Source organism: Onychomys torridus, chromosome 23 (assembly GCF_903995425.1).
Source record: "Onychomys torridus chromosome 23, mOncTor1.1, whole genome shotgun sequence".
In the NCBI taxonomy this organism is placed as follows: Eukaryota; Metazoa; Chordata; class Mammalia; order Rodentia; family Cricetidae; genus Onychomys; species Onychomys torridus.
The window spans coordinates 42971156-42983551 of record NC_050465.1 but is presented as its reverse complement, the minus strand read 5'-3'; the positions used below and the strand labels follow the sequence as shown (position 1 = coordinate 42983551).

Here is a 12396-nt window from a genome sequence, read left to right as displayed (position 1 = left end):
TCTGTCTTCAGCACTGCTTTTGATAAAATAAACCTCTGTCCACTCTCTGCTTGACTCAGTATTTGAATGCAGGATGGTTTTGATTGGATTATGTGAAAGATCTCATTTGAGCTGTTAGTTAAAGTCTTGAAATACAGAAAGAACTACTCTCAGGCTTAAAGCCTACTCCTCAAATTCCACGCTACATGCTGACACACAGCACTGTCCCAACAGACAGCGCTCTATTTACAGCCTAGAATGATGGTGCTCTGGGTGGTTATTTTTCATGTAGGAAGTTACACTTACACCCTGAGCCACCTGCATGTATCTTAAAGCTAACTTTTCCCCTAGCAGAATAATGATTCTGTTTAAGACTTAGAGAGAGAGAGAGAGAGAGAGAGAGAGAGAGAGAGAGAGAGAGAGAGATCCTGAATGTCAAGGTGTTACAAAAAGATAAAACACGCCTTGCACATGTCCATAGTCTGCTGCCCGGCGGGGCATTCAAGGCAGGTTTTGTCAAGCCAGTTTCATTACTGGAAAGCCTGATAAATGTGCCACCACTAGTAGCCTGGAGATTTCTTTCAGGCTCATGCTGTGAATCCACTCAAGCACAGAATATCATTATATGGCTTTGTTACCATTACTTTTTCTAATTTTTCAATTATACATTTCTCAAAATTTATTTTTAGGAAGTAGAGAGCTCATGGCTTTAGCATTAATTCTTCACTGCAATTGAGACGGACCTAATTGCGTCAAGTTTTGCCAAGTACAGAAGGGTAAAGAGCAGTTCCTTGGCATCTCCACCCAGGAGCCTGGGTTTCCCCACAAGAACAGGGTGTAAGGCTCCATCTCACCCCTTCCTTCTTCTACTCAAAATGGGACGCAGAGTAGAATACACATTCTAACCTTCACCTGTGATCGCCCTATTAGTGGGCTCAGGATATCTGATAGACTGAACAAGCCTCTTAGAGTCATTTAACAGTTTTGGAATCAACATCGTGATGGGCCTCTATTGTCTTTGGAAGGTAAAAACCTAACCAGTTACACATTTATTTGAAAATTTATGATCATTTAACAGGTGGGATGCTAATGAAGCTAATGGTCAGCCCAGAGGGACTCTCTTCCTTTTACACACATACCTGATGGCCCCTCATTACTACCATTCATTCTTCAGTAAAAACGCGTACATAAAACATAAAGATCTGTAAGGAACCACTGACAGTAACACATAATACCTTCAGGTTAACGTCAAAAGCACCAAAGGGATACGGGGATGGCGTTTGGTACACTCAAGAATTCTTCACGGCGAGCCTCGCGCTGGGCTTATCAAGCCGTCTGGCACTTAGAACAGTCTCAGTGGGAGCTTAACTGGCAAGGCAGCTGCCCATCCACGGTGAGGTAAAGGCTTCTCTGCCTGGCACTTACCCCAATGGCTTGACAGACTTTACTGAAACTGGGTAGGACAGAGGCATAAATGATGAGTAAATAAGCCAATCTATGAGCTAGGCTTTTCGTTTATGATTGATATCAAAACAGCAGCCTGAGTAATTAGATTTTGAAAGTAATTCGTGTGAAGGCAATAACAAGAAAAGCTGGGAATCTGCCATTCGATTATTTAATTTCTTTCTCCTGTCCTGACTATACATCAAAAAAAAAAAAAACATTTTAAAAACCGAATTAAAAATTCCTGGAGAATTTGGATTCAAAACGCACTAGGTTATTTTCATTGCGGTCACTGTTTGGTTTTAAGACAGTGTCGTGTGGTTGATAAGGGTGACTGGCCACAGCACTGTGAATGGGGTTTGCAGGAAATGGGAAGAAAATTAAGGCTGGATGAGCAATTTAAAGACTTTCTAGTGTGATACAGAGTGTCATGACCGACCTGGTGTCTCCTCACCGTATTCCTCATTTGGTACATACCACCAGGGGGTTTTGTTTGCATTTTGGCCTTTTCCGATAGACTGAAATCCTAGGCAGAGATATGTTGTGCGATAGTCTTTTTGTATCACTCTGGTTGGTTTAATAAAAGGCAGAATAGCCAATAGCTAGGTAGTATTTCCAGGCACAGAGGACCCTGGGAAGAAGAAGGGCAGAGATGCCAGGAGAAGCAGAGCAAACAGCATGGGCGTTACAAAGTAAAGGTAACCGAGCCACATAAAAGAACACAGATTAAAAGATATGGGTTAATTTAAGTTATAAAAACTAGTTAGAAACAAGCCTTAGCTATCGGCCAAGCTTTCATGATTAATAATGTCTCTGTGTGGTTATTTGGGAGCTGGCAGGTGGGACAGAGGAAGACTCATCACAGGGATAATGTCTTACTCATCTTTGGCTTGCCACAGGACAGCAATGCTGTACCAGCGGCAGGGGTACAGTGGTCGAGGGCGCTGAGCAAAATCATCCTCACTGCTTGTCAACCTTCCCAGCCTTCTCCATCGCCTTGTCCCTAGATCTCTCCACGCCCACCAATCTATGACATCTCAGTTGCTCAGATGGAGGTGGCATCTCTGTTCTCCACACTTGAACTTTACTGTGCACCTATAGCCTTTGCTACAAGAATATCAGAGAGTGACTGCTGCAGAGCCTGCACCATGGGCATCCTCCTCAGAATCTGCCGGGCGTTCAGGACTCACTAAAGAGTCCTCCATGAGTGGCCCATACCAGCCCTCCGGGTGTTGGCTTTGGCACCCAGCGCCCTGTCAGACTGCATGTGTAGTACCTGTGTTCTCAGAGATTTTACAGACACATCTATTTATTTAGGGACACTTCCTTCATATAGTAAATATAAAGACGCACTGTCCACAATATCCAGCCGGATATTGCCTTTTCCACCTTAAGTACAAAGTGACTCATTCTAAGTGTGAACATCTGGCCACTTTATACGGCCTCCTGGTTCACCTAGTCAAAAAGGTCTCAGATCTTTATTGAAATTCTTTTTCCGCAGGTTCCATCACATATTGATTTTATTTTTAGGATTTGTTATAACCATGGGGTAGTGGGCCGTTTTATTATTGAGAGCTTTGGCTTGAATGGATCCCCGAAAGTGCTGGAGAGTTACTTCCTAATACTGAGTGTTGAGAGGTAGGCCTTTATGGTATGACTGGGTTGCGAGGACTCCATGCTCATGACTGGATTACAGTTGTTATAGCGGTGGATTAGTAACTATCCTCTTCAACTCATCCCGTCCTTCCAGGCTTTGGCTTCCCAGCCTCTAGAACCATGAGCCAAATAAGCTTCTATTGTCTATAATTTCCTCTCTACAGCTTTCTGTATTGCCGCAGTAAGAGACAAACCCAAACAGTTTTCTTATACTAAAAAGAAAAAAACAGGACAGTAGAGAAGAAAATGATGTACCCAAAGATAGACAGTGTATTAAGAAGTAGCCTTCTCCCATGCTCACAATAACAGGGCTGGCTCACCCACACCTCTGCCAACAGGGTTGGGTGCTACCCATGTGAGTGCAGGGCCTGATCTCCCGAGTGTTGCAGCTGGTGGCTGGTCAGGGGCAGCTTTCCTGTCCTTCTGACCTCAGGGCCAGCTCTCTCACCTGCCTCAGGCATTGATGGGTGGGAGCAGACCCCTCCCCCCATAGGCCTCTCCTCCACCCTCCAACCTGCCCATGCTGCCACATGACCGAAGAATAACTGAGTAATGGGGACAGTTCTCCCATACTCACAACTTTGGGGCTGGCTCACCCACACCTCTGCCAACAGGACTGGCTCTGTTGTGATGCCCAGGCCAAGAGGAGATCCAGTGAGGGCCCAGCATCAATACTGTAACAGAAAACAGAGGCCTCGAACCGGACCCATGACTCGTCTCAATGAACACTTGCACGTGAAGACACATGCACAAAAGGGTTTACTGTGTGACTCACTGTGCCACACACAGTTTCCATGAGATTTTCTTTCTTTTTTCTCTTATATTTTATGGGGTGGTGGTAGTACAAGGACAGAGGGCAGATACAAGGGACAGGAAATGAATGGGATCCAGATGCATGATGTGAAAGACATAAAGAATAAATAAAAAGAACGCTAAAAAAAAGTAGCCTTTTGGGTTGGTGAGATAGCCCAGTGGGTAGGTGTACTTCCTGTGTAAACCTGAAGACCTGGGTTTAAGTCCTCAGGCTCGATGGAAAAAGCTAAACATGGCTGAGTGCATGTAAAACCTCTGTGCATGGTGGGCAGACAGGAGGGTCTCTGGGGCTTGCTGGCTGCCAGCTGACCTAAGGTGCAATGAGAGGCTCTCTCTCAAAGGAATAGGTGGAGAGTTACAGAGCAAGAAACTCCTTACGACCTCCTCTGGCCTTCATACTAGCATACACACCTGCACACACATGTGTACATATAACGCACACGCACAAGTAGACTTCTGAAGTTACTTCACAGCTGCTGCATAGATGATTAATCCACATCCTAATACCCTGCATTTTCCAGTCCACCATATAAAAGGAGATAAAAGAATCGGGTCCAAGGAAAGAGTTTAATAACATTTTCTCTTGTCCTAAATTGTCTTTCCCTTATCCCGGGGGGAAGTGTCTCTTCAAACAAGGCTTCCCTAGTCCCTGGGATCCTAACATGGACTAGTTGTGAGGGACTTGGGAGTCAGAGTCCCTGAGAGGCAGGAGAGGGAGAGGGGGCGTGTCTAGGTAAACATGATATTGAGTCTCCTTCCTTACCCTCCTGACCTTAGGGTCCCTGCTGAGGCATGGCTCAACAAGTTCAAGGTTGGGTCAGGACACGTTTTCACAGCAGTTGTGGGCCACCAGCTCTCCTGCCTTCTTCAAACTGAACAACCTTAGATTAGGGGAAGAAGACCCTTCAAAGATGTAAAAACAAAACAAACAAACAAACCGACCCTTAAGAGAAGCAGGGCGTCAGTTTCCCAGTCCCCTCTGCAGCGCGGAAGGTCTTTCGCTTGTGTGCTTCCTACATATGTGTCTCCTCACCCCGAATAAAAACGTTTCTTTATTGGCTGATTCTGGCTGATCCACTCTGCTGTGTTTCAAAACTTTCCTGCTGTTACATGTTAACGCTCAAGGTATTTCCTGCCTTTGAATTCTTTAGCTGGCATAGACAATGAACCGATCAAAACCCCTAGGCAATAACAGAAGCATGGAGCTTTTTAGTGGGGTGGGGGTGGGAGTGGGGGTGGGGACCCTCCTAGTCAGTGCAAGGACACACTGAGCATCTCTCGATGTACTTACTACTTGAGTCCTGGCTTCAGGACTCACTGGTATCTACATACCAGCAGCTCAGACTTGCTCATCCTGTGTAGCAGCTGCTGCCCTTGCTTCAAGACGTTACCTCTGCATGTGTGAGTGCATCTGTGTGCCCGTGTGTGTCCAACATGTTAAGCAACTATACTTAGGAACAACTGACCTGTGACCCCGCGGAGAGCCCTTGGTGGTTCCTCCAGTATTGAGATCTTTTTCTCACGTGGTGGGAGGGCCAGTTTTTCTCTGGTGGAGTCAGGGGAGGAGCCATCCTTCTCATAGCCATTCACGTGGCCGTTCTGCATCAGCGGTACCTGCGGCGGCTGCAGGGGCCCTACCTCCGGCCTCTCTACCTTGTCCTTAGCATCCTTGTTGCCTTGATGCTGCTTGGATTTGCTTCTTTTCCTCTTATTGTTCTACATCAGAGACAAGGGGGGGAGGGGTAAAAAGCTGTGTTCAGCAGAGTCTCCTGAGCGCAGAGTAAGATAAGACAATCATCCAGACGCCTGGCGTTTAATAGAATGGGCGAACACACATTTTTATTAAACACCCAGATTGATCTAAATATTGTGCTTCTAAAGTAGGTTGTTTTGAATTTTTACCCTTGCAATTGTAGTAAACAAAAAAGTTTCCTTAATTTGAAAGGAAAAAATACGGGAGCAATAATTAACTAGCAAGGAGGTAATTTTAGCGACTTAAGAAAGACTTCAAGGAGGACAATACAGCACACTCTAATAGCTCTGAAGGAACTGGTGATGTTAGGGAAGAGCTCTTGCTTCTTGAAGCAGTTCAGGACTAGGAGGCCTCTCAACACTCAGGTCCCATTATCTGGGGAGAGAGCCTGAGCTACAGGAATAAGGTAGGCTACCCACAGCAAAACCTGTTATGTAGCAGTTTCTGGAAACATTCCACTTTGCCGGAAGCTCCTTAAGAGGAAAGGTAAACAGCTAAAAGTAGCTTCAGGAAGTCCCTGAAACTGACCAGATTGACTAGGTCCTGCCCTCCTAAGAGAAAACAATACCATTGAGAATACCTCTCAAACCAGGCAAACCACAAAGAGACTTACAGACAAAACAAGTTAACTGCGGGAAGCAGAAACCAGCTGAACCACCAGGAAGATGCTCAGGCCAACTGAGGCACCTCCAGGTTCCCAGCTTTGTGAGTGGTCACCCATGCTGGGGTGGTCTTTGTCTTTGAATCATTTCTGCTCCTCTAAATAACCCCCCACCCATATTCCTGGGATTAACTCCAGTAAAACTTGTGGGTTTACCAGGTTATACTTTGGTGCTGTCCCTGCTTTGATCTGTCACGGGATTCCTATCTGGGGTGAACAGACATGTGTGGCACCTCCCCAGGAGAAGTCTGTTACACAGCAGAGCATGGATCTCTGCAAAGGTATTGAGAAATCAGGGAAGCACAAGAATTGCTGCCACCATCCAGCAAATCCAAGGCAGCCAGAGGCTCCAGAATCCTCCTGGGGTTATTTAAGCTGGGGCAGGGGCTACTATGGGGTAATACTGGACTTGTCCACTCCACCTGGACCCAGGACCCTCAGCTAGCTTAACAGAGATCCTCTCACACACACTTTCAAATAGCTCCACACTGCATTTTATACAAAGTGTTTTAGACTCTCACAGAGTTTTACTGTATTTCTCCTTATAGGCTTGGTCACTGAGTATGTAACAGCATCCAGGAAATGGAGAAAATGTTCCTAATTTGCAGACCAATTTTTTCTTGAATTTGCGCATGCTCTCTGTCTCAACATGTCTTGTGTTACAAAGCACTGGTGGACTTCAGGGGGCAACTTGCAGGAATGTAGGTTCTCTCCTTCCACAGTGGGGATCCCAGGGTACCAACTCAGGAGGTCAGGCTTGGTAGCAAGTGCCTGTACCTGCAAAGCCATGCTAGGAGGCTGCAACATTGGTATTTTAGTCATTTGGTATTCAATGCACTGAAAGATCAGTGTCGAATACACCTGACCCATCAGAAAGTGTGTCCCACCTGTGGAATCTGGGCATGCCTACAGAGCACCATGTGGCATTTCCCTCCAGGGCACTTAGAGACCTAAAGAACCTGCTTCTCCCTCTCTAGCTTCCCCACTTCCTTTTCCTTTTGAAGTCACAGGCAAAAAAAAGGACAGTGGAGATTAATCACGCCCCCTCCTCCCCAACAACCCCCACCGTTGACTTCTAGAATTCAAGCCCAACATCCACTGGGTTGGGTCTGGAGACCATCACCCTACTGAACCCCCAAGAGGAACTCAGCAAGGATTTAGATCTGCAGCTGCGGTTTGCGCCCGCCTCCCAAATCAGAGAAATTTCAAACCCAAACCACGCATCTGAAAATTTTTCCAATGTAAAGATAAATGCCTGCCTTTCAGTCACTTGCAAATCATCCCCATCTCCCCAGAAGCTATGATTAAAGATAAGCAGACAGTGTCACAAATGGCAGCCAACAAAGCAGGGGAGCATATCCTAATTCTCCATCTTCTACGCGAAACTCCAAGAAGAGCAGCACAGGCCGAGTACAGCACTTTCTGTGATCTTGGGACTGTATGAAAGCAGCGTGGCTTTTTTGTTTGTTCAAAACCTGTTTCCCCAGCCTGTGATCTTCCCTTTGGGGGCAGGGTGGGTTGGCGTCTTATGTCTATGGGAAGCAAAACACAGGGCTGTGTGGTGCCAGTGTGGAAACACAGGGCTGGGAGGCTGTGAAGAGCAGCAGACTTTCCGTAGTGTGTGTGTGTGCAAACACACCATGCCTGTGCCCAGGAGCCACACAGCCTGTGACTAGACAGGGCGGCGCTGTCATCTGAACAGGAGAGAGGAAAATCTCCCCAGTGCTGTCAAGGAGCAGGTCAGGAGTGCTCCAGAAGGACCATCGCTCTCTATGGTTTTAAGATATTTTCTCCTTTCATTAAAGACTGATTTCAGGGGGAAAGGTCCCTTTGGATAGATATTTTTCAGTTGGGGAAAAAATGTGAAAATACATTTAGAGTGTTTAAAGCATCTGTAAAGCACGCCTTAATTTTTCCCTTTGTGCTATGGGATATGCTCGGGCAAGTTAACATCTCATGCTTTGAATTCTGATGCGGGGCTCCCCTTACCACTTACAAAGAAGCTCAACTCTGGCGCTCCTTAGGCACACCTGGTGGGCAAAAACACTGAACAGAAAACAAGGCCATTAGGAGTGAGGAAGGCAGTGCGCATGGATCCGGAAGCTTTCCGGGCGTGCATATTAACAAGTTTGAATGAAGCACAAAACTGGCAGCTTGGATGAGACGGTAAGAACGCTGAGGGCTGGACTGAAGATGTCACTAATTCACCATCATCCTGAATCTTACCTTCTTTTTTCCCGTCATGTTCCATTCTTTCAGAACTTGAATTGCGCTGCCTAGATAAAGAAAAAGAGTCTTCAACAAACATCCACACAATAAAGGCGACAGAAAATTCATCTGTGCCTGGGTAGCGGGGGGGCGGGGCGGACTTCTTCATTTGTTTTGATACAGCCTACCATAATAAAAATGTCAGTTTCGTTTCTCATTTCCAAGATTTTCATTTAATTCACTGCACAGCCTTGGTTTTATAAAAGCATTAAGCCCTACTTCACGAAGCTTACTCTTTTTTTTTTTTTTTTCATGATATTGTCTTAGGGAATATGAAATATATCTTGAGAATTTTCTGATAGCATCGTCAGCACAGGTAGAATTAAAATTGCGCTGTTTGATATATGAATAAAGTATTATAATCTTCTGAAGCAAACATGCGATTTTCTATATTATTAACCTGACAGCTGGACCTTTCTGTATGACCATCCTTTCTCCAATTTTACTCTCACTCAGTATGTTCAAGACCTTGCTTGGGGCTGAGGAAGACAGAGCCTGTAACAAGTTTCTCTCCATCCACCATGAAAGGACAGCATGTGTTCTTTACAAGGATTCCAGTTCAAAACCAACAAAGTTCACTAAGTGACTAATGGTCGCCCAGTCACATCCATAACCTTGACCTGAAGGAGTTAAAGAACCATGTCAACACTATCAGCTCTGGTCATTTCCACACACTCTAAGAAATGTATTCCACCTTTCTGGGAGTGATTTCAACAGTTGCTGATAATGAAGCGTCAGGTGACTCCATATAAGCACGTACTTCCTCAAGGGAGCGGGTCCCAAGAAGTCCAAGAATTTGAAGCATATTCTCAGATCACATGATACCCACAGCTGTCGACAAGGCATTGGCTAACCAGAGATTAACTTCGAACTGGTCTCTAAGAATTTCAAGTTAGTAGGCCGCTGCTGTTGATGGCACTGACAGACAAGCTGAAGGCTATGGTGTTGAGACAGACTGATCACGCCTATCTATCCAGAGTTTCCAATCCAGCTCCCTCCTTGTCTTGTTGAAGTTGCATACATTGGAAATAACAAGACTGTACTCAAAGTAAACTAGAATTTATACTTTTTCTTTTCTTTCTTTCTTTCTTTCTTTTTTTTGTTTTGTTTTGTTTTGTTTTTCGAGACAAGGGTTTCTCTGTGTAGCTTTGCGCCTTTCCTGGAACTTGCTTTGTAGACAAGCTGCCCTCGAACTCACAGAGATCCACCTGCATCTGCCTCCCAAGTACTGGGATTAAAGGCGTGCACCACCATGCTTAGCCATGTAGTTACACCTTTTATTAACTGGGTTGATATTTCTCTAATGTGCCCAGAGAGTTAGTATTTGTCAACAGTTTCCTGGTATGGGGCATTACTCATTGGTTATTTATCAGAGTCATTCTTACCGTTAGGCTTCTACTTTCTAAGTAAAGTTAAACTTTAAAAAACATTACAAGTCGTTCTTACCGGAAGGCAAGCTGTGGCTTTTGCAATCTGACACTCATTAGTCTCATTTTCGTATTTTGACATCAATCTTATTTTTAATTTGGGTGATGAGCTTACACAGTGTAATTATCAAGAAATACTCTTATTTACAAAGGATTTTGAAAGTGTTGTTATTAAATCTTAACTGTGTCAAAGGTGCATGGAGATGTTTTCTGTAAGCCATTTGGATTAGTGATTTCTGTGTGGCCCACAAAAAACACTCAACAGATATATATATATATATACTCTTACTGGGTTTTAAGCAACTTTTCCCATTGGTTTACAACTAGACCAATGAGCATCGCCAGCAATCAGTGAGCTTTATGGGGTCGTGACATGGATGAACAGAACTCCAGAAGCAGGGCCTTGCATTTAGATTCCCCCAAGTGCTGACTACAGTCCATCACAGATGGCCTCCGTGCATCTTATCAGGGTCACTCTGTAACAGAAACCCTCCAGCATGGGAAGTGGGGGTGGGGCAAGCAGCCCCAAACATTTCTCTGAACTTTTCCCCATGCACATGATGTGGCAAGGGAAACCCGACAGAAGAATTTTGAATTTCTCAGTTAGGATGTGCATATTTACAAAATTTAAATAGGGTGTGTGTGTGTGTGTGTGTATGTGGAAGGGCAAGTCACATCTACCATTTTAGTCTAATGACTAAAGATTGTACTTTCAGAATCTTCATAGTGTACATAGTCAAGGATGCAGGGCAAACAGTGAGAAAATTTCACATAGCAGATTTGATTGCAGGTTTCTAAGAATGATCATCATCTGTTCATTTAATTAGGACCCGAAGCCTCAAGCGCCGCCGATACAGAATGTGGGAACTGTGCTTGGCTCCTGGATCTTGCCCTGAAATGCTATTATACTCGCAGACACTCAAGAGGGTCATTCCACTGCTCACAAATTAAGGAAATCATTCTGTCCTTGACACAGTGTGAAGAAGGCATAGCTGAGATATGTGCTGGCAGGTCTTTCCCAACATTATTTGTCAGGTTGTGTTTAGCTAGTCCATTATTTACTGAATAGAAAAATATGCCAGGAAACAAGGCATATAATGAGCATGACAAGAAAGAGATCTTTATTCAAAATAAAGCATTAAGAAAGAAAATGTCTTTACAATTTACAAGAGAAGATAACCAAATCTGTAAAGGTATAGCATAAACATTTTTTTTTTTTCAGATCTGAGATTCTACAGTACCACTTCAAGGCACTTGATAAAAAAACAGGAAGAATTTTTTTTTTCCTAAGAAACCAAAATCAATTAAGAGGTAGATGAACTGATAGTATGATTGACTGATATAACTGTTGTGAACAATAACCGTTACAATGAGGAATTCAGTCCACTTGGACTAGCCAAGCATGGGCTTTCCGGGTCACAGCCATGACACTCAGTAGACTTCTGCTGGCTGAAGAGAAAATGCCTTTCAGGTCAGCAATGTCCTCTCCTCACAAGGACACCACCAAATAAACAACATTCTTAATAAACTGAAATAACTGGCAGAGAACCAGTGGCTTTATAATTAGCGGCCTTGAGGTCTTTATAGCCTCCTTCATTTTAAATGACAGGAAAAGACCTTTCTGTACTCTGCTCTTTCAATGTCTATGTTCTTTTGAAGTCTATCGTACATTTTAGTTCCTTTATTTGTTCTGCTCCTGGAGACAAGGCTTCACTATGAAGCCCTGACTGGCGTAGAACTCAGGGTCTCATTATGTATCCTTATCTGGTCTGGCTATCCTTGAACTCACAGAGATCTGTCTGCCTCTGCCTCCAGAGGGTGGGGATTAAAGGAGCATTATGTTTGTTGTTGTTTGAGACATATTAGAAACTAAGTAATGCTCAGTTCATTTAAAGGAAAAAACACAGGGTATCTGAACTAATTAGCTCTAACATTTTCAGTTTTAGGCGGGCGTATATACCTACCATCCACAAAGGCTTGCACGGCTTTGTCCACGTTGAAATCAAACTGTTGTAGCACCAGGACAATTTCGTTATTGCTTTTGTTCGGAACAACTGATCGAACTGCATAGATCTACAAGAAAAGGAAAAGAAAAGCAGAAAGGTAAACTCCCTGAGTAATGGTCACCTACAGATCTCCCACTAGAAAGAGCGGAATTGTAACTTCGAAAGGCCCTGGGAAGCTAACCATCTATCTTCTTGCAAAAAAGCACACTCCAGGCCTTCAGAGCAGCAAGCATTCATCAGGGGGTGATCACCTTGATGCCTACTTTGTTTGTGTACACACCTCTACAGAGTTCTCCTTGTGAGGCTGCAAGAACAAATGTGCAAAGCCAACTCTGGTTTGGCAGTCAACCCTCTCGGAGGCTGGGATGCATACAAGATGTGTTCTCAGTG

The 12396-nt window shown here is 44.4% G+C and overlaps 1 protein-coding gene across 12 annotated transcripts in view; it reads right to left on the bottom strand.

The window, feature by feature from the left end:
* Spats2l (spermatogenesis associated serine rich 2 like) overlaps positions 1 to 12396 on the bottom strand; it is a 170311-nt gene that overhangs the window by 51813 nt on the left and 106102 nt on the right. For all 12 annotated transcript variants that reach the window (XM_036173203.1, XM_036173204.1, XM_036173211.1 and 9 more), the window contains 3 exons: positions 11965 to 12073; positions 8532 to 8581; positions 5358 to 5607 (listed from right to left, as the gene is read on the bottom strand). In XM_036173203.1, coding sequence (XP_036029096.1) covers positions 5358 to 5607; positions 8532 to 8581; positions 11965 to 12073 — 409 coding nt within the window. The remainder of the gene's footprint in view (positions 1 to 5357; positions 5608 to 8531; positions 8582 to 11964; positions 12074 to 12396) is intronic.